The sequence below is a fragment of the Benincasa hispida genome, chromosome 10, assembly GCF_027475165.1.
Source record: "Benincasa hispida cultivar pf3 chromosome 10, pf3_genome.v1.1, whole genome shotgun sequence".
NCBI lineage: Eukaryota > Viridiplantae > Streptophyta > Magnoliopsida > Cucurbitales > Cucurbitaceae > Benincasa > Benincasa hispida.
Genome location: NC_143487.1, coordinates 13,313,103 through 13,334,520, shown reverse-complemented (window position 1 = coordinate 13,334,520; position 21,418 = coordinate 13,313,103). Strand labels below are relative to the sequence as shown.

Here is a 21,418-nt window from a genome sequence, read left to right as displayed (position 1 = left end):
ATATATGGTTATTTAATTAATATGCCAATTAATTAAATAAGAGTTATTTAATTAATTAGCACTAAGGGTATAAAGAGAAATTTTGGAGAAAGAGTTAACCCTTCTCCATATAAATATATCCTTACAGCCCATTTAGGGCAAGAAGTTTTTTTTTAGACAAGCCTCTACCTTTTCTCTAACTTCTCTCTAGAAATTCTCTACCATTTTCCTCCTCAAAAGTTCTTAGAGACCACTCTTCCAATTTTTTTTGAAATCCTAGAGAATAACAAGGTAACGTTGTTGGTGCTATCCTTTTTCTTGGAGAAGTTCGAGATCATTGATAATGGTGGAAGAGGAAAGCTAGAAGAATCAACAAAGGTGAGTTTTGATTTCTTCTCTTCTTCCTCTTTTCTGGCATGTTCACTGTTTTGTTTGAATGTTTATCCTACAAATGCATGTTTTATTTTACTGTTTTTGTTTACATAAAAATCGAATGTCTAAATGCAAGGCGTTCACCTACTTCTAGGGGAATTTGATTCCTTCATAATGGTTATACTCAAGAGGGAATACATAAGACTTTATTTATCAAAAAGGTTGCTAAAAAATTCATTATTGCCTAGATTTATGTTGACAACATCATTTTTGGTGGAATGCCCCAGAGCATGGTAGACAACTTTGTTGATCAAATGAAAGGTGAATTTGAGATGAGTATGGTGGGAGAGCTTACATACTTCCTTGGGTTACAAATTAAGCAAATGGAAGAAGGTATTTACCTATCTCAAGAGAAGTATGCTAAAAATATGGTAAAAAAATTCGGTTTGGATAAAGCTCAAGCCAAACATACCCTAGCTGCTACTCATGCCAAATTTACACAAGATTTCGATGTTGATCATGTCAATGAGAATCTCTATAGGAGTATAATTGGAAGCTTATTATATCTTACCGCGAGTCAGCCTGATATAGCTTTTGTTGTGGGGGTTTGTGCACAATATCAATCCAACTCTAGAACTAGCCATATAACCAATGTGAAAAAAAATTCTTAAATATATGCATGGGACAGATGGTTATGGTCTTCTATATACCTTCAATACAAATCTTATTCTAGTAGGCTATTGTGATGCTAACTGGGTGGGGTGCACAGAAGACAAAAAAAGCACGTCAGAGGACTGTTTCTTTTTGGGAAATAATCTTATATCATGGTTTAGTAAGAAGCAGAACTTTGTACCCTTATCTACTGCCGAGGCTAAATATATTGTTGTAGGGAATAGTTGTGCTCAATTACTGTGGATGAAACAGATGTTTGTTGAGTACAACATTTTTCAAGATGTCATGACATTATACTGTTATAATATGAGTACCATCAACATATGAAAAAATCTGGTTCAACATAGTCGCACCAAGCATATCAACATCATACATCATTTTATCTGGGAACTGGTTGAAAATAAAGTTATCTCTCTTTAACATGTTTGAACGAATAACAAGATTGTTGACATTTTTAGAAAAGCCCTTAATACCGTTACTTTTGAATCCTTGAGGGCTACTCTTGGTTTGTGTAAATTGAATATGTAGCACTTAACGTCAGTTATGAAATATTGGAGAACGTGGGTCGTCAGTTTGACTTCTCAGCCCATGATGGATGTCCTCTTTATCACGATTTTTAAATAGCTCGATTTTTCTCATTTAAATTGGATGGAGGTTTCTCATCTTCCTCATATTGTTCCTCTCGTCTGTTCTTCTGGTATACTTGGGTTGAATTCTGATTGCCTTTGCTTTATCATTTCTCATTTGTGCTTTCTTGCTCCATCATGGTCAACATAAAAAGCAGTGCTCATAATGCTCGAGCTCCCCTATTGAACCCTCACAAGTCGACAAAATGATCTCATGGTGGTTTTTCGGATGCTTCGTTATTTAGGGTTAATGCTTATGGGGTTCGCATGAGAGATCCTTCTTCTTCCTTCCCCAAACGAGCGCGTGCAACTTCTTCACATTCCTCTACTCCAACTGATCTACATGTTGATCAAGGTAATGTTTCTGATGCTCTTGATCATATTGAGAATCATGTGCATGTGGCTGATTCCAATGAAAATGTTGACATTGGGCCACTTGCTATTGTGCCATATGTTGGTGGTTTGGATTCGCTTGCATCTGTTCATATTGATAATCCTCTATATATGACTGTGTCTTTCGTGAATTTTGTTGAGCATGATGTCTCCCAAACTTCTATGCATCTATTGTTAGAGTTAGCATGCAATGAGTAGAAGCAGTCATAATCAATAAGCACTGTATCTACATCAATTTGAGTAAACAAGCATGCATGAACACATTTCAAAAATAAGGTTTTAGTATTATACTTTTGAAGAATCCTCCTCCAGCTGTAATTTCGATTGAATTCTTCATTCCAATGCTTGAAAACTACCACTTGATCTTCCCTACTATTCTTTAGGACCTTAGATTTGAAGGTAGATTCCAATATGAGGGTGAATCAAAGGTATTAGAGAATTTTTCTGGTTTTTTCAAGTATGAAGAAGAACCATTCTTCATCTTCAAATTTCAGCATGCAGCCTTTATTTCTCAGCAAAATGAATTACATTTTTAATCAAAATCAACATGCAACTCTTTTGCACCAAGATTTGACACCACAACTAGAATATTTTGGGTCGAATATAGGTGTTCAGTGTGGGAAAAACCCAATAAAACATGTTTTTCCATTTTAAATTGATTTTACACTGAAATCAATCTAATTTGAAATCACAATTTTCAAAATTAAAAATGAAACTTTATTCTAACATAATTCAATAGTTAGTTTTATATATAATTAATTTTAAATAAAATTAATTCCAATAGTTAATGGTAAAAGAAATTAATTCTAAATTAATTAAACACCAATTCTTCAAACATGAATCTCTATTTATGTAATTAATATTTAAATCATATTTAAATATTTTTCTAATTCTCCGATTTCGTTTAATTCGATAATTAAACATATAATTATATCGTATAAAATTAAGGATTCCCTTAATTCGAATTTGAACGTTTCAAATTTTCTCATCACGCTATTATAAGGTTTAGTCCGTTTGTGAGCTAGTAGGGAGACCTAATGGACCTACATATCGTGAGCTCTAACAATCCAAGATATTGGCTAAACTCTTTAAATCAAATTAATCAACATTCATTAACTACCAAGTCACTCCACTAAAGCCCAATAGCTGCATTCTCCTCGCTATAAATATATTTCTATCCACTTGATTTAACCATGATCTGTAAGTCAATCTTTTACAGGTTGTTCGTATTAACAGTTGGGTCAAAATTATCATTTTACCCCTATAATACATCTTGCTCCTTAAGTCTTGAGCCACTAATGAACAATTGGTTTATGGTTCTACCAATATACTGAGTCCTTCTCAGTCATAGAGAGGGTGAGACTCTTTGTTCAAACCTAGAAGTCAATAATTAAGGGAACAACCTATCTACTAACCCTGAAGCGGGTATGAGCGAATTCCATCTTGCAAGACTATGTCCCCAACTATCTACCCGGTCTTACCCTCAAAATGGGAGGCTTATTGAGTGATGCTGTTGAGCCACTCTCATCCATGCAGATTAAAAGATAATCCCAAATAAACAAGATTTCATAATCAGCTCAAGATTGAGATCAAGTTACCTTAGGCCATTAGATTGAATTAGTCAGTTTTAACAGTAAACAGTAGTTATAAAGAAAAAGTTACTATTTCGTGGTCTAGTCTTATGAAAACATCTTTTGCATAGAATGCCTCTCACTCGCATATCTCCACATGAACAATTTTAGGATATCATTTGTATCAAATACAAAGCGGGTCGCATCTATAGTATCCCAAAGATAAGGCACCCAACCCTACCCTATCCTTATATCGTTTTGGCTATAAACTAAAACCTGATCCTCTCTTATGTCTCCACATAAGGTCTAAGTATTCATACTATAGTCAGGAGTTCGTTAGTTTATTGGATTTAGGCTTTACAAGTGCCATTTATATATTCAATAACTTATCGAATAAACCTCAATAATATCTTTATTGCATATAGAATATGTTTAATTTTATAAACTACGAGTTTTAGGACATACAACCCAACATGTATCTCCTGAGCAAAATATTACCGCTGATTTTTCTGGGTTTTCACCTTCCGTTGTTTTTTATTGTGGTTTGTCTGGCCCTTTAGATCCTTGTGTGCCTATTATGGTCGCATAAATATATCCTCACAATATGAATGTTGTTGAGGATTCTACTGTTTTATTACCCCCGATCATTCAAGACTCTAGTGGTTGTGTGAATGATGTTGATTCTGTTGTGAACAATATGAGTGCCCCGATTACAGATACTCATAATCCTTCTATAAATGGCCTAGTTGTGAATCCTTCTACCGCTGAAGTTGCTGCCCATGTGAATCCCAATGTTGATACTGGCTTGATCTTAAATGACATTAACAAGATTGACTCATACTCATCTGATGATAATGTTGTGCTTGCTCAATTAGACAAGCGTAAAAGGAGAAAGATAGGTTCTGTGTATTAGCACCCTATGAAGGAAACTGATGAATATCCTTGTGTGGAAACGTGGGAATCGGTCCAAATTTTATTTTTCACATAATCATGAAATTTTACAGAACATAACAAAATTATGCATTATAAGATAAATTACAGCATGCTTAAAACATAATAGTTAGGGAAGAATGAGGATTACCTTTGAAGCCAAATGGTTTTCACGAATTCCCTTAATCTAGATCTGGAACTCAAAAATTAAGATCCTAAATCAAGGCACCACCACTTGAGAACCTTCTGTATTCTCTTGGGATTAAGAATTTGGCGGGAGTGGTGGGCTATGCACTTTTTGGAATGGGGGAGAGGATGAGAGGGAGAAGATAACTTTTTCTTCTCTGTATCTTTCTTAGAGAAAAGCCATAGGAAACTCTCGGTAAAAATAGAGGAAGAAGAAAAAAAAATGAAAACATCAATCACAACTTCCCCCTTCTGCACGATTGATTTGAGAGAATTAAAGAAAGGGAGTTGTAACTCCCTCCCTTTAATTAAATTAAAAATAAAATAAAATAAATTTAATTAATTAATATATATATATAATAACTAACTTATTATATATGTGTGTGATATGTTATATCAAATATAAAATATAACCTATAGTTTTTATATCGTATCAAACATAATATAAGTTATAGCTTTAATTCTCTCAATTACTTATGATTTTTAATATAAATCACATTTATACTAAATTCAATTATATAAATCTCATCCATATAATTAATATTTTAATTATATTCAAATATTTAATTCCTCTCAAATAAACTTTATATTATAATGTATCAAATACGTTATATTAACTATATCACATATAATTAATTTAATTAACTATATCACATATAATTAATTTAATTAACTATATCACATATAATTAATTTAATTAACTATATCACATATAATTAATTTGAACAATTCAAATTAATCTAAAATTAATTCTCAATAATCCCTGTTGAGCTACAGAGGACCTTATGGATCTATAGATTAAAGCTCCAATGGTACTTGGATAATTAATTAAACTCTTTAATTAAGTTACCCAACATACGATCACTCCACTAAAGACAGACAGTTGCGCTCTTTGCACTATAGATATATTTCTATGTCCATTAGATATAACCAGTCAACAGTGCGATGACCCTTGCTCATAAGTACAATTGGGCCAAAATTACTGTTTTGCCCTTTTAGTTACATCTAACTTTTTAAGTATCATTGATCCCTCTAATAAACAATAAGTCATAGTCCAACTATGACCAAGTCCCTCTCGGGCCAAGAGAGAGTGTAGCACAATGTTCAAGCCCCGAAATTAGCCCTTAAAGGAGTAATTTATCTACTTACCCCGATATTAAGGAAGGAGTGCATTCTGTCTTGTGTGGATGTGTTCCCAGCTCCCCAATCAGACGAATCCCCAAAATGGTAGGCATATTGAGTTGGCATTCTGGCCACTCTCACCCATACAAATCAAAGGACCGCCTTTATAGGTAGGAGTTCACAACTCACTCAAAATTGAGGTCATGTCATCTATGGTCATCCTCATGAAATGTAAGTCTCTATTATTAACGGCGTTATATAATGAGACTAGTCATTTTGTGGTCCGGTTCTATACAAACTATTTGTATAGGATACATCTGCTCATATGTCTCCACATGAATGATCAAGATCAGATCACTTGTAGCACTTCACTTATAACATCTACAAAGTAGGTTGTATCGCTAGTGTCACCAGGATAAGGTACCCAACCTTATCCATCTACTATAGATTGTTTAAGTTATCATTTAAACATGATCCACCCGTATGTCTCTACATACATGTTCAAATTACATAAAATAACCTAGGATCTTAGTTTATTGGATTAAGTGTATGTTCATAAAATAACAATTATTTTATTAATAACAATTTGTTTATACAATATTTACAAACTACGAGAATAACAAAGAGATTTAGGACACCAATCTCAACACCCTGGTCCTTCTACTCGGACTCCCTCTAGATAGTCGCATTTCCCTGAAGATTCTGGTTCTTCTGACTCAGTTGTATCTTCCCTTTTAATCTTTGATGAAGAAGATATTACAGTGGCTTCAACGAGGGTTAACAGTATTGGTCGCCGTAAGATCCCTCAGAATATTCCTTCTGTTCCCATCGATGGGGTATCCTTTCATTGTGAGGAAAATGTGTGCAATTGGAAATATGTTGTTCGACAAAGAATTGCTTATGAACAGAATGTCTCTGATAAAACTCGATCTTGTCTAGCTATAATGGAGCTCAATGATCAAGTTGGCTTGCTGAAGATTGTCATTCAACTTGGTCCTTTCTATCCTCGTCTTATTCGTGAGTTTTTTTGTTAATCTTCCATCTTCGTTTGATAATCAAAGCAGTGATGAGTACATGAAGGTATATGTATGAGGTGTTTTCTTTACTGTTTCTCCTGCCATTATCGATGCTTTTCTTAATCGCGAAGGTGGTGCTACTCTTGGTAAACCTCTCCCATCTATCGAGGATCTGGTGTCTGAATTGACTGGAGGAACTTGCTCTACTTGGCCGCAAGTTGGTCAACTACCCATTGCTACCTTGAGTGTGAAGTATGTTATTCTCTATAAGAACGGTATTGCCAATTGGTGCTCTTCTACTCATAGCTTTGGAATGTCCCCTTCCCTTGCTAGCTTGTTGTATCAAATTGAGACTAGCTCACAGTTTAATTTTGAAGTGTTTGTTCACAACCAGTTGTTGCGCCACGTTGATTCCTATGCTATTAAGCTCCCTATCTGCTTTCCTTGTCTCTTATGTGCTATCATGTTGTCTCAGTGTTCCTCTATTCTGTCCATTAATGAAGCTCCTAGTCCTGAAGCTCATTGTATAAATCTCAGTTACAAGCTCTATCAAGGGTCACATGTGTCTGACATTATTCACAACATTCAACCTCCCAAGGCTGATGACATGTCATTACCTACTGATCTTCATGTTCCCAGGGTGGTTTTCTGATTCTGTGTGATCTTGGAAATTGCATTCTTCAAGTTATTTCTTCTTAATCGAGAACCTTGAGTGGAATTATTCGTTCTCTTACTAATCTTCGTGCCACAGTGGACTCTTTGGTGCATTTTTTGAGCTTGTCTTTACCCACAGCTGATGGTGCCTCTACTTCTCGAGGGCCTACTTCATAATTTTCTTTTTCTGTTAACCAAGGGGGAGTTGGTTTTGGCTTGTATGGTGTCTCCCTTGTGGTTCTTTGTCAGTGGTGTATGGTGTCCTGGGTTTGTGTTTGGTTGTTTTTTATGTTTAATGGGTTTGGGTTGTTGCTAGTTTCTTTTGGTTTGTAGGTGGTTGGTTGCTGCTTCTGCAGTTTTTTTTTTTTTTTTTTTTTTTTTTTTTTTTTTTTTTTTTTTTTTTTTTTTTTTGCCAATAAAAGAAAATGTTTCTGCCTAAGGGGGAGCTTGTTATTGCAGTTGGCTGGCTTGTAAATTTTCTTTTATTAGAATGTCGTTCTTCTTCTTTATGACTTCAGTTTTCGGTGTCTTAGTGATCTTTTGGAATGATTTTATGCTTATACCTTTTTTGTTATGGCGCTAGTTTCCTTTTCCGTTTATTCTCTTTTTGGGTTGTGGTATAAAAGGAATTGTTTAAAGTTGTTATCATAGGTTTTTCTAATGGAGAGACTATTCTTTTGATGTGTGGCACCAAGTCATGTTTTGGTTGTGAAAGAGAGAAGCGTCTTCATCCTTGTTGATATTGTCTTTGTGACTTTTGATAAGGAGCATTGAGTTTAAGGGGAGCCTAAACTTACAAGATTGAACTTGAAAGAAGCCTGGTGTTCAGGGGGGGCCTAACGTGGGTCAAGATCTTGTGACAAGTAATACGAAGTATAAGGGGAGTCTAGATAGAATACTTGTCTTTGGTTTATTGTAACACATGATAGTGAATCTATCGGATAAGTAGCTTACTTGTAAACCTTTGAACATCATTCATACTCCTTTTTAAGAAGAAAAATGCAAATGAAGAAGCATGAGGGATTAGTATTACAAATTGAAAAATGAGAGAGAAAGAGAAAATGAGAAGAAGCAAGGGAATCTAGAAGAATGAGAGGGGAAAATAGAGAAGAAGAAAAATTGAAGGAGGGGTAATCTAAAGGAAAGGGAGGGAAGGGGAAAACGCAAAAGGAGGAAAATGAAAAAATTAGAGCATTTTATTTTTTTCCCATTTCATTCTCATTTTTCTAAAACAAAATATTTACTTTTAGTGGCACGGAAATTTGTCACTAAAGACTATTAGCTTTTTGTGGCGTAGGTTAATATGTCACAGAAACTTTTAGGGACGTTGGTTTAGTATTTATCACTAATATTTATTTTCTACAATATATTTTTTGACGTGTTGCTATAAATAAGTATTCAACGACATATTTTAGTTGTGTCACTGAAAAGCAATTTTATTGTAGTGCATGAACAATCAATAAACTACAAGTGTAATTCCAAGTTCCTTAATTTAATTTACTTTTAAAAGGTTTAAAAAGTGTCTTGAAAGAAAGAAAGGGAAAAAAAAAGGGTAAACACTCTCTTTAAATTACTATTTTATCATCATGTTCATGATTTTAAAATATAACAACTTTCAAATAATAATATTTTAAACTTGTCTACTAATTTTATACCTAAAAGGTAGCACATGTTTATTTTTTTAAAAAAAAAAAAGACAAAAAGACAAAAAAGTAGCATATATATATATATACACGTGTGTATTTATGTATGTATGTACATACATTTCTATTTTTTGGTCAATGCATCATGAATAAGATTATTGTCGGACTAAAGCAAAAGAGCACAGCTTAATCATACATGATAAATTCATCCCTCATAAACTTTGCCGTTGGACATCTATTTCTTTTTGTAACCTGACAAGAAATCCTTGAGAAATTGAATTTAATAACCTTGTTGACGAACAAGACCCTTAGATCTAATACTCAAAAACCATAAATCAAAATGATCTCAACCCCTAAAAATGGTTAGATGATGGAATACTTAGACAATCAACAAAATCAGGGATCGGACAAAGCTTGTAGCTCCCATCCATCTTGATCTTCAAATCACTCTACAATCAAGATCGATAAATCAAGTAGCTTAAATGATTCAAAGCATGCAACCTAAACGTCATAGAATTGCAAAGGAAGCATAACTAAAAGATGGCTCAAAGGCTCTTTTTACTACATTTTGCAAGATTTTTTTTTGGAAAATTTGTATAGATGATCTAAAAATTAGACTCAAAATGTCAAATATCCCGAATTTAAAAATAAATAATAAAAATAAAACCAAATGACCCTTTACTGAGATTATATAGACCTCAAAATATAATCTCACACATTGGCATTTAAAGAGTTGACTCTCACAATTTATGATCATTATTAGCCATGATCTAAATGTAAATTAACACTTCTCGTATTTGCCGCTGCACTAAAGCTACTCGCATGAAAGAATTTTGGGAAAACAAAATTTATAGTTAAAATTGAAAAAAAAAATTATAATTAACAAAAAAAAAAACTGTATATATATTTATTTAACCAAACCAACTCAGGGGCAAGTGTCCACCTAACCCCTTCATAAATTCGCAGTTCATAAGTCATGATTGAAGTTCTACCGTTCATATCATAACCATTGTTTGAGCAGAGGTATTTCATTCCTCTCTATTTTTTTTCAATAAAATTCTCAAGTTTCTCTTAAATAAAATGTTAAATATTAAAAATAAATAAAAAATAAAAACATGGAATATAATAGTACAAGAAAAACAAAGTAAATTGGGTAAATAGAAGCCACACATCACTCTTTCTAACAAAACAAAATGATTTATTTCTAAGCTAATATCTAATAAGTTCCATTTTAGAGCATGTGTGGGTAGTACAAAAGGGGAGATAGTATTTCTAAGACCAGTAATGACAATCCCAATTACCTTCCTATGTTGAACTTGTGATCTTATTGACCTGAACTTCCTAAAATTGGATATACACCCAACCTTGGACAAGCATTTGTGTTAACATACCATGAACTAGACCCGAAGTAGAATCAACAACCACATTTGTTATGCTGCTATTAAATCTAGGATCTCCTATTTCATATTGTCGGAAAAAACCTCTCACTCTTATCATAGGAATAAGTAGAAAATAACAGAGAAATTTTTTTTAAAAAAAAAAAACAATAAAATTGGAAACACAAGAATTTACGTGGAAAACTCCCAACTCGGAGAAAAACCACGGCCTACCAAAAAGACATCTACTGTGTGAAAAATTGTTACAATCACATAGAACAATTCTCTCCCCCGATCTCAATTACAATAGCACTCTCCACCTTTTCTCCCAGTCTAAAAAATACAAAAGGAATTTAATTAGAGTTAGCACACTAAACTTAAAGTATTTCTAACTGTGACGACTTGAAACTAGAGGCATAAGCTCCTTTTATAAGCTTGGATGTCATCTTCATTCTTCAATTTAATCGATGTGAGGCAAACTGCACTTCTAATATTTTGCCAAAATCCAACAAATTCTACGGCTTCTACTACATCCATTGTCTTTATTGACAATCATAATTCTCATCTCAATTATAACCTACTCCACCATAAAAGATAGACCACTTGGAATACCACTTTGCAAGATTTTCCTTTTTTTATCACATGTTGATACCATACTAATATTTATGATGCAACTTCCACCTACTTGGCTCACTTGAAAGTCTTTCAGCCATCAACGTAACTTCCACCACACACCTTGCATAACTGCCAAGTCAATGCTTGTGCGCAAAACTGTGGAACCGCCAACATCACATCCTTTATTATGGTAAAGTGGACATATCACGAGTTGATTTTTGTCCTCTTCAGAGAAAGTCATTGTCTCCCATGACATGAAAGATACCGTTAGCATCCGATCCAAAGCCATTTGACGAACCTGCTCTGTTTTTCATGTGCCTAAACTACCTGCATTCCCAACAACCTATCTTCTACTTGAAGATTCTCTTCTTGAAACCTTTGCTAGAATCATTTCGAAATTGCACTAGAATACCATCACCGCTTAACTTACACTTGTGTAACCCAACTTGTATCAATACATTCTTGATTTGCACTTGCCACAAGTCGAAGTTGATCCTTCCATCAAATTTCTCCACACCAAACTTTATAGGACTCATAAAGCTTGACACGCATCTGCTTCACTCTTAGCAATCAACAAATAGTGAACAACTTACACTATTCACAAATACCGCAGTCTGTTTCAAGAATTCTTTTCTAACGTAGAAGGTCAGACAATGCTACAACCATAAAGCATACTTAGAAATTCCAAAAACTATGAAACCCGATACTCTTGATACCACTTGTAGGGAAAACGTCCCACTTCTATCACAGGAATAAGCAGAAAATAACAAAAAAATTAAAAGAACGCAATAAAATTAGAAACACGTGAGTTTACGTTGAAAACTCCCAACTCGGAGAAAGACTATGATTTATCATAAAAAATTTCACTATGTGAAAAATTGTTACAATCACACAGAACAATTTTCTCCCCTGATCCCAATTACAATAACACTCTCAATACTTTTGACTGTTTTTCCCACTCTCAAACTAGAGAATATAAAATAAATTTAATTAGAGTTAGCACACTAAACTTAAAGTGTTTCTAAGTGAGACGACTTGAAATTAGAGACAAAGACTCCTTTTATAAGCTTGGAATCCATCCCATTCTTCAATTTAATTGATGTGAGATAAACTACACTTTTAATATTTGATCAAAACCCAACATATATCCCCCTTGAATGTAATGAGAGCTTCTGAAAGACGACTACAAAAAATTAGAAAACAGTAAAAATGGAGTGGGTAACAAACACAACTACAAGGGTTGGTAAATGAAAAGATTATAATTCCACCTTTATTGCTTTTGAATCTCTTGAAAGATGTCTTCCACAGTTAAAGGTAAATTTAATGCCTGGAAAATTCAATAGTAAGTCAAATTAAAAGTAACATTATGATTTGATATCCAATTTGTAAAACTACTCTCAATCATTCCTTCATCAATAAAGCTATTGAAAAATCCATTCCTTCTATAATAATAATTACAAAAATCTTTCAAAAATAAATTGTAGAGTATAATTTCATTTGTTAGGCGGAGTGATCAAATATCTAAAATATGTTATTGTACAATAGCTAAAATTAGTAGATACTTGAATTTGGAAAAAGAAAAAAAAAATGTCAAATAAAACATTATGGGTTGGTCTAATTGTCTATAAGACCATGAAGATTTAATATCTTTATAATTTTTTTAGTACCTAAATGTTTTAGGCCCTGACGTACGAGCTTAAACGAGATATGATCTATTAGATACAAAATTGAAAAATTTAAGAATATAATCTATGATGAGAGGTTTAGACTACTGACCTCTTTAGTGAAGTATAAACATCTTAATCAACTATTAAGAATAAGATATTATTTTCTTTGGTATAATTAAGAATAAAATAAATAAGAAATTCAATGGTTTGACATTCAATCTTTGTTTATTAACTAATAGATGAATAGAAAGACTAAAGTATGACTTTTTGCAAAGAGAAAAAGGATGAGATTGTGGCGAACCGAATTAGCAACGTCGTCTCAATTGGGTCTCCTGAAATTTCTTACGTATCGAGTTCCACACCTCAAAAGGGATCGATCAAATCTAGAGAGAGAACTTTTCTAAATTATTAAATGACAAAGATCAAATGGGACGAACTCGTCAATCAACAATCTTGAAATCGCATACCAAAATTTAAAAATTTCTAGGACTACGAGAGTATCATATTCTATTTTCACTAAAAATATTTTTTTAAAAGACATTCTCATGTGACAAATAATGAGTATGGAATTTTTTTGTACTATAATAGTACTAGAAAGACCTTAGTATAAATTAAAATACCATTAAGAATAAAAGTAATTTTTTAAAAAAGTAATAAGAAGAAAAGAAAAGATAAACAAACCTAACAAACAATCTATTTCATTAAAATAAGAGTTGTTTGATAACCTTCCCACCTCATATGATCTATACCATGTAAAATAAGGGTCCGTTTCATACTTCATATAAACTACGAAAGAAGTTTGTTTCACAACGTTGGTTTCTATGTTTTAAGGTTTGCAATATGGGTTCAATTCTAAGGAAGGCAATTTCTATTTTAATGTATTAATATTTCTTATTTTTATACTTATATATTAGTTTGATTTTTTTTAATTTTAAAATATCCAATATAAAATTCATGTATTAGTTTAATTTAAAAATTAAAAATTTCCAATAAATAAATAAATAAATAAATATATATATAATTTTTTATATTTAATTATCAATTATATATTTTTTTTTAACTAACACCGATTTACTCTCACTTTAATATTTTAAAACTAAAACCAAGACATTTACGAGAGCAGTACAAAATAAATCAAATGACAAAGAACAAGCCAACCAGATTTGGATAACATTTAAAAGAAAACAATTTTATTACTGTTTTTAAATTTACATTGAAACCTTTTTTTTTTTTTTTTTTTTTTTTGCAATAAATAATGTGAACTTTAGACAATTATATTTCATTTATTTTTATATTATATTATATTCAAACTATTGAAACAAGAAACAATAAATAGTTATAATCAAACAAGTTATCATTTTTGTTTTCTTTTTGAAGGAACAGAAATAAAATAGTAATCAAACATATTTCTATTAAGAAATGGGAAATGTTATCAACGAACCCTAAAGGACGAAAGCATCAAGTAGATTACATTTTTTGTTTCTTGAGAAAAAGAAAACGGCTCATTGCGGTTTCTGTTTCTTTAAAAGAAAAAATTGGCTCATTACAATAACAAGGGCTTACAAGATTGATTGCAATTACCAAATTAACAAAACACTAATTCTAAGAATAAAAATTCCACAACCTTTATACATTCATAAAAGGAGAGGGTAAAAAAATGAAACTCAATGTTGCGCTAGAACTGGTCTCTTTTCTACCATCTCGTAGTGGAGAACGAAGTTATCCTGAAGCCAATGGACGTAACATTAGCAATAAGAATGGGACAACAATTGTATGGGAAATTTCAAAGAGAAATATTGACAAGTTCACAAACCTTGCGGACAGTTTCAAAAGTGTGGGGATCGAAACAGAGATATGATCCTCTTTCATACGTGCTAGTCTTCACAAGTGGTTCCATGTTCGAGACCCGAATGAACCAGAACCGATGTTCTTTGTGATAAAACCAGCCTCTATTATAACTAACAAAAATAAAATAAAAATATTGGCAACAGTCCTTGGGGATAATTCTGCCCAATTTTAAGACTTTGGCGACAGTAAGTCAATAATAGGAGGAGCTAGCTTACAGTTCATTCGCAGCATACAACTGAGCTTCATCTTTTGGCATGCTGCACAAAACAAGACACAGCAGAATTATATATAACGAAACGGAAGTTGCGGAAAGAGGAGTGTAAAATTATTTAAATTTACCATACCTGAAAAATATATAAAACAGTGTCTCCAGAGTAAATTTTGAGAAGTACCCTTGCTGCAGTTACCAAAAAATTAATAAGTTGAACTGAAACTGTAGGAAGTTTCACGCATGAACTATGAGAGGGATATGAAAGGTGAAGAGCCTCACATGTAGTGAAGGTGGTGGTTTAATAAGATAGCATTGCGGTACATTGAAATCTGGATCACCCTTGGCAGGTTCGTCAGACCATGGGGAGCCAAAAGTTTTGTGAAGGTTATCTGCTGAATTCAAATTTAATCCTAACGTGGTCAAATCAATTCCGAGTGCAAGGGATGCAAGATCGGGATCGCTCAACCTTATAACACTTAACAAACCAAGTAAACCAAACGGATCAGGAGAAGATTGAGCCGCCTGCAGAGATTTCATGCCCTGATCTCTAAATGACTGGCTAGCACCAGAAATGTGTTGCAATCGAAACTGAGATTGACCGTGATGCTGCTGATATTGCTGAAGTTGGTCATAACCCATTCCAGAAGCTGAATTAGGAGAGCTTAGTGGTCTTAAACCAATACCAGGAGGACCACTAGACTGAACATGAACAAAGAAACATCGATATTGAAAACTATCAATGACGAAGACATTTAAGACATATAGGCTACTGATCTACAAAACATTTAATCCGGTCGAAATTTTGTAATACATGAGAATGATCGATGTCGAAAGGTTGAAACTTGAAACTACATTTCGGTTAAGAAAAAACAATGAAAATATTTGGAAAAAAAAGCAACAGTTTGATTCCATATGTCTGCAAAGTAAAACCTTAAATACAAGGCGTAAAAAAATCTATTTCCTTTAGACTAGAGCAATAGAATCGCACACCTGCTGGTGATAGGATGCAGCATGTGAAGATGGGAATATATCTGATCCGTGTAAATGGAGGAGATCCTGATTATTTGCAGGTGGAAAGGAGACTGTGCCGTTACTGACGGCTGAAGAATGCTGTTGCTGCTGCTGGGGTCGATGTGAATAGGTGCCCCCTAGGTTAAATCCAGCGGACCTTCCAATCTGAAGATCAAAACAAGGGAAAAGTTGATAAGCAACCGATCGCCACATGATGATAGTTAGCAAAAGATTGAGTAAAACGTGTTCCCACAGAGAACTGCTGAGACTGCATCATAGGCACAGAATTTTCATGTTGATCTTTCTGATGAATGTCCATACCATAATCAGCATTGCCACCTGCACAAGATCTAGAACTATAATCAATGATAGAAAGTGTCCTGTTTTATATTCAAAGTAAGCAAGAGGTTAACTTGTGCTATGCTATAAATATACAATCCAAAGAGAAAACGGAAACAATTCTAATTCTCTATGAAGATGCGCCTGAGCTCAATAATTGCAATGACCTACCGGAAAAAACGAAATCTCAAATTCTACTCCATCTATCCAGCAATTATTCAAGGTCAACTAGGATATTTCCAAATAATAGTTCTCCAACATTATTGTATTTTAATCTTTAAAAAAAAAAGAGGGTAGAGTACAGCAAACAGAGTTTTGGCTTATGATTTACATGGATGAAACCTACTAGGTCATGCAAAGAAGGGATTTGCACCTTTAAATCTAGGTAATGCTGGAAAGTCTTCATTCTGAATGCTGAACTCTTGGTTTTGTTGAACAATAGGACTCAGGCCCTGCTTTCTCAGCGAACCTGAAACAATTGCATGACACTCTCTATAGGTCAAAAATGGCACAGAGGAGAAAAGAAAAGAAGAGGAGGGGGGGAGGGGTCCAACAATATCTAGCTACTAACTTAATTGTCCTTGAGGCCCTCCTGCCGAACTTGGACGACTTGTTAACTGAGGAAAATCATTAATATCAAAAGGAGAATTGTCATTGGTGTTCACATCATTCAACATCCCCAAAGAATTCAAACTATTCACACTCTGCATGTGGTTCTGGGAAAGGGGACCTCCAGCACTAGGATAAGAATTACTCAACATAGAAATGACCTGTTGAGATCCTGAAGCAAGAACATGTCATCAACGACAAAATAACACAACATTTTCAACTAAAATATAGATGTAACAACATAGTAATAAATGCATTTCCATTTTCCGGTCAATATAGCCTCAGAAATAAGATAGTTGTAGGAAAATTTGTAAAAAAAGCATATCTATGGAAGCATAATGTGCACACATCACAAGATAACAAATTAAATCATAAATAGCAAATGCATCACACATAAATAACAGTGTAGAATAGAATAGTACTAAACAATCACATAAAATGAGTAAACAGTTTCCAAGGCTGTACACTATTCTTTCAAACAGAACAAAATGATTCATTTTAATAATGCTAACATCTAATATGATCTTTTCATCTTTTAGCAAAAGGTGTATAAGAGGGAGGATATGACATTGTCCCACTAGCTAATGTCTAGTTTGAATTAAATTATTAATAAAAAGAAATAGTCAAATTTCAATATAGCAGCTAGCTACATTTGCAAAGAAGACCACCATTATTGTAAGACGCATCTAGATATACCCATGTAGTGGTTAGAGAATCAAGTACAAAATAAAAATATGACTATAAGATTATGGACAGTGTACACAAAATGCAAACATTCGTCACAAATTCAAGGGATCATACCTTGTGGTAGCACACCACTCATTAGACGGTTTTGTCCTTGCATAGTTAAGCTTCCAGATCCACTATTTGCACTAAGGTTTAGACGAGAAGCAAGACCAGGTAATGACAATCCCCCACCTGTCGTTATACTCCTTCCTATGTTGCCTCCACTGACCATATTTCCCATTGAACTAGTGATCCGAGGACCTGCATTTCCCAAAATTGGGGATACACCCAATCCTGGAACAGCATTTCGATTACCAATAGCAGCAGAAGTAGACAGAATCCCAGGAATAGAACCGCCAACTGCATTTGAGCTACTACTAAATCCAGGGTTTCCAACAACACTAATACCTCCTCTATTGGTGACTCCTGAATGCCCATGGGAGCTGCCGTGAGACAACTACAGAAGAGAAAAAAAATGTTAAACTAGAGTGGAAGCACACAATTACAAGGGTTAGTGAGAGGATAAGATTTCTGTTCCACCTTCATTGCTTCTAGATCTCTTAAAAGACATTATTTTATTGACTTCAATAATCAAAAATCCTATAACGAGCGCCAATTATGAACATTATGATCTGGTATCTGATTTGTAAACGAAGTGATCATATCTAAATTACGTTACCATGGGGAATACTGATACCAAGCATCCGAGTCAATAAACATCGCATTCAATGATGGATAAATAGCATGAGTCCCTGACTATGAAAGATACCTGAGAAAGAGCAACAGGAAGGTTGTTTGATGCAAAACGCCCACTGGAAAGTGTTCCAGTGGGTTGCTGCACCCCACCAGATGGAACATTATTTATCGTTGAATTTCTTGAAGTTAATGCACCTGACATGTTCTGAATACTGAAGCTTCCATGAACGTTATGCAACCCTCCTCCTGGAAATTAAGACTTCCAAGTTCCATAAATTTGAAAGAAAACTACAGAAACTCTAGGAACATACACCCACCGGAGTGATGAAAAACAGGGGAGGCTGCACCAGACTGACCAGAAAATGAGGTAGCAAAAGATCGCCCAGTACCATCTGGAAGATTTGAAGTTGATCCATTAAGAGATGACTGCAAAGAAACAAATCATGTTTTCATGTACAATTTTACACATGAATCACAAAACTTTGCTGTAAAATTATAATACATCAACATAAAAGGGAGAAGAAGATAAGCATTTGTCACAAAATGAATTCAGGTGTAGTCACCAACTTCTGCAGAAATGCACACAACAAAGGCACATGATTATGTAGTTGATTATTATGAAAATAAGATCAAATCAACCTTTATCAACTAGAAATTCAGTGAGAATGAGGGCAAGGATTGGAATTGAATTTCTACGATTGAAAGAACTACATTTTTATATAACAACAAAAAAAATGAGCCAATTAAAATTCAAATCTTGACTAGACATTAGACAATCAAATAAAAATGAAATAAACTAGTTTAAGATTTCTTAATTTTTGAAAATTTCAAGTTCCTTGAATTATATTAATAGGTCCATGACTACCGCAGAGAATCAAGTAACACATAACAGTATCAATTATAAACTTCAAGAAATAATATGCAAATCAACTCAATACACATATTCCAATGCAATCTTAGACAAAAATGTAGATAGCTGACAGTACATTAAGTAAACCCGACATGGCATGAGGTGAGAGTAAAATAAACTACGCAAGTGTCATTCCTTCGTCGAAAAGAGCCTTTCCAGTCCTTGAGGAGCCAAAAGATAGAGAAGCTAATTGAAAAGCTTTATTGCTAACCAAATTACAGCCTGAAAATAATAGTACAATATAAGAGTAAGCCCAGAAGTATGATAAGAACACCAGAACTAAACCTAACGCGGCTGTAGAGTCTGTATAATATGAAAAACATGGAGCACAAACATATATTTCAAACATATTTTTTTTTTTATAGAAACAACGGCTTTCATTGAGAAAAAAATGAAAGAATACAAGGGCATACAAAAAAACCAAGTCCACAAAAACCCTCTAGAGAAAGGATTTCCAATTAAGTAAAATATTACCTAGGGAATAATTACAAAAATTCTTCCCTCACTAAGGTCTCTCTCCACACCACATAACACTCTGATATTTTTCTCCCCCCAAAGGTCTCACAATAATACGCACACCCCCACAAACCAAAGAAAACGGTCTTTCTCTTTGAGAGGTGGATGGAGGAGGATCTCCCTGATCATCAAACGAACATCCCTCTGACGAGCAAGCGCAAAATCAAACTCCTAAAAGAAGTCATTCCACACAGATCTTGTATATTGACACTCCCACAGAAGGTGATCCGGGTTTTTCCCCACCTTCCAACAAAGGATATAGCACCAAGGGCTCATTAACAAAGACATCTTTCTCAAAAGCCTATCTGTAGTGTTCACACGCCCAAGTAAAACTTGCCAAGAAAAGAACTTGACTTTCTTTGAAATCTTAATCCACCATTTTCAAAGACCGACTCAACAACGATAGAGGGATCCAATAAAAACCTAAAGAAAGACTTATAAGAAAAGCCCTCTATGGGAAGGACTCCACACACGAACATCCTTTCTCCCAAGCTTAGAGTCGAAACCCTCAATCAAGAAAAGAAGAGAAGTCACCTCCTTCGTATCTCTATTGGACAAAGACCAACGAAAAACCAAAGGAGAAAGAAACTAAGTTTCTTGACCAAACTAGAAAACCTGACATCCAGCAATTTTTTAAAGATGACACGTGATATAACCAAGGAAACGCAAAGGAAAGGAGTCTATCCCCCACCAAAAGATCTTCCCAAAAATACGTTTTCTTACCGTCTCCCACAACAAATAAAACAAGATGGGAAAAGGAAGGGAGATGAGATACTTCAAACATGTACATCCAGCACGCTTTTAGAACTGAGTTTCGTTTGGTAATCCCAAAGTCACTGTAGTCTAGGCAGCTTCTAAAAAAGATTATAAAAGTAAGATAAGATCCAAACCTCCATAAGAAATGTAAAGTAACGTGCGACTAACTTCTAGCCATAAGGTAACCTATCAGTATCCATATCGATCCGCCAACAACACAGCTACTCTTGAGAATCTTCCATGGACAAACACGATATTGCCGTCTATACACAGAAATAGCTAACTACATCTACTAAAAAGTATAAAGTACTTGTTCAGGAATGATTCTCCCTCAACTAACCAAACAATATTTAAAAAAAATTTAAAAAAAAAAAATGAACCGAGAATTATCTCAGTGTTTCGGATTTGATTCTTCTAAACCAAACGCAGTTCCAACTACTTCGAACTAACAAAAAAAATCCTTTCAGAGTAGAACCACAAATGAAAAGAACTTGAAAGTATATCCGGAAACCCTTGGAACGGCATTGATAGATGAAGAAGAAGATCGGGAATCTAATTAATGGAAAATCAAAATGAGTAAATCTGGATCAGAAAATAAATGAGAGAGATAGAAAAGAACCTAAATAGCAGATCGGAGAGATGTCCGGTTGAGAAACAAAGATCGTGGTTGTGTGCCCTAATTGAGATGAGCAATGAAGAGAGAGAATGAAAGGGAAGGAAAAGGTGTAAAAATTGAACTGGTATAATATTTAAAGGATGGGGAAAGTCGCATGCGACGGTGATGGCAGCAGCGATACCCAGACTTTGCCTTCGGCTCCTCGCCCTTTCCCTTCGTTTTGTGATCGGAGGATCTTGGGGACCTATGGGCTAAGGGCTTTCTCGTTATTCCCTTGGGCCAGAATTTGGGAGGCACATGCTTTGCTCGACCACTGTTCACCAATACTTTGGTTCCAATACTTGGATAACAAACACGT

The 21,418-nt window shown here is 34.2% G+C and overlaps 1 protein-coding gene and 1 non-coding gene across 10 annotated transcripts; one reads left to right on the top strand and one right to left on the bottom strand.

Annotated features, from left to right (window-relative positions):
• Positions 1–14,208: 14,208 nt before the first annotated feature.
• Positions 14,209–21,418, bottom strand: LOC120088452 (NOT2 / NOT3 / NOT5 family). Of its 9 annotated transcripts, none has more exons than XM_039045763.2 (15): positions 21,064–21,416; positions 19,249–19,394; positions 18,580–18,688; positions 18,336–18,508; positions 17,975–18,023; positions 17,642–17,860; positions 16,803–17,012; positions 16,605–16,700; positions 16,146–16,231; positions 15,872–16,057; positions 15,161–15,580; positions 15,015–15,067; positions 14,886–14,927; positions 14,636–14,780; positions 14,209–14,546 (listed from the first exon to the last, which is right to left on the bottom strand). In XM_039045763.2, the coding sequence occupies exons 2-15, from the start codon at positions 19,264–19,266 to the stop codon at positions 14,487–14,489; spliced, it is 1,866 nt and encodes a 621-aa protein (XP_038901691.1). In that variant the 5' UTR covers positions 19,267–19,394; positions 21,064–21,416; the 3' UTR covers positions 14,209–14,486. The 9 variants fall into 9 exon arrangements, with proteins under 9 accessions (XP_038901691.1, XP_090162050.1, XP_090162049.1 ...); XM_090305924.1 differs by having other exon boundaries at positions 18,619–18,688; positions 21,064–21,399; XM_090305923.1 differs by lacking the exon at positions 21,064–21,416 and adding an exon at positions 19,647–19,954.
• On the top strand, positions 18,580–18,660 carry LOC120089579 (small nucleolar RNA snoR35). The gene has a single exon (XR_005485254.1). It is a non-coding gene; the product is annotated as a small nucleolar RNA snoR35 (small nucleolar RNA).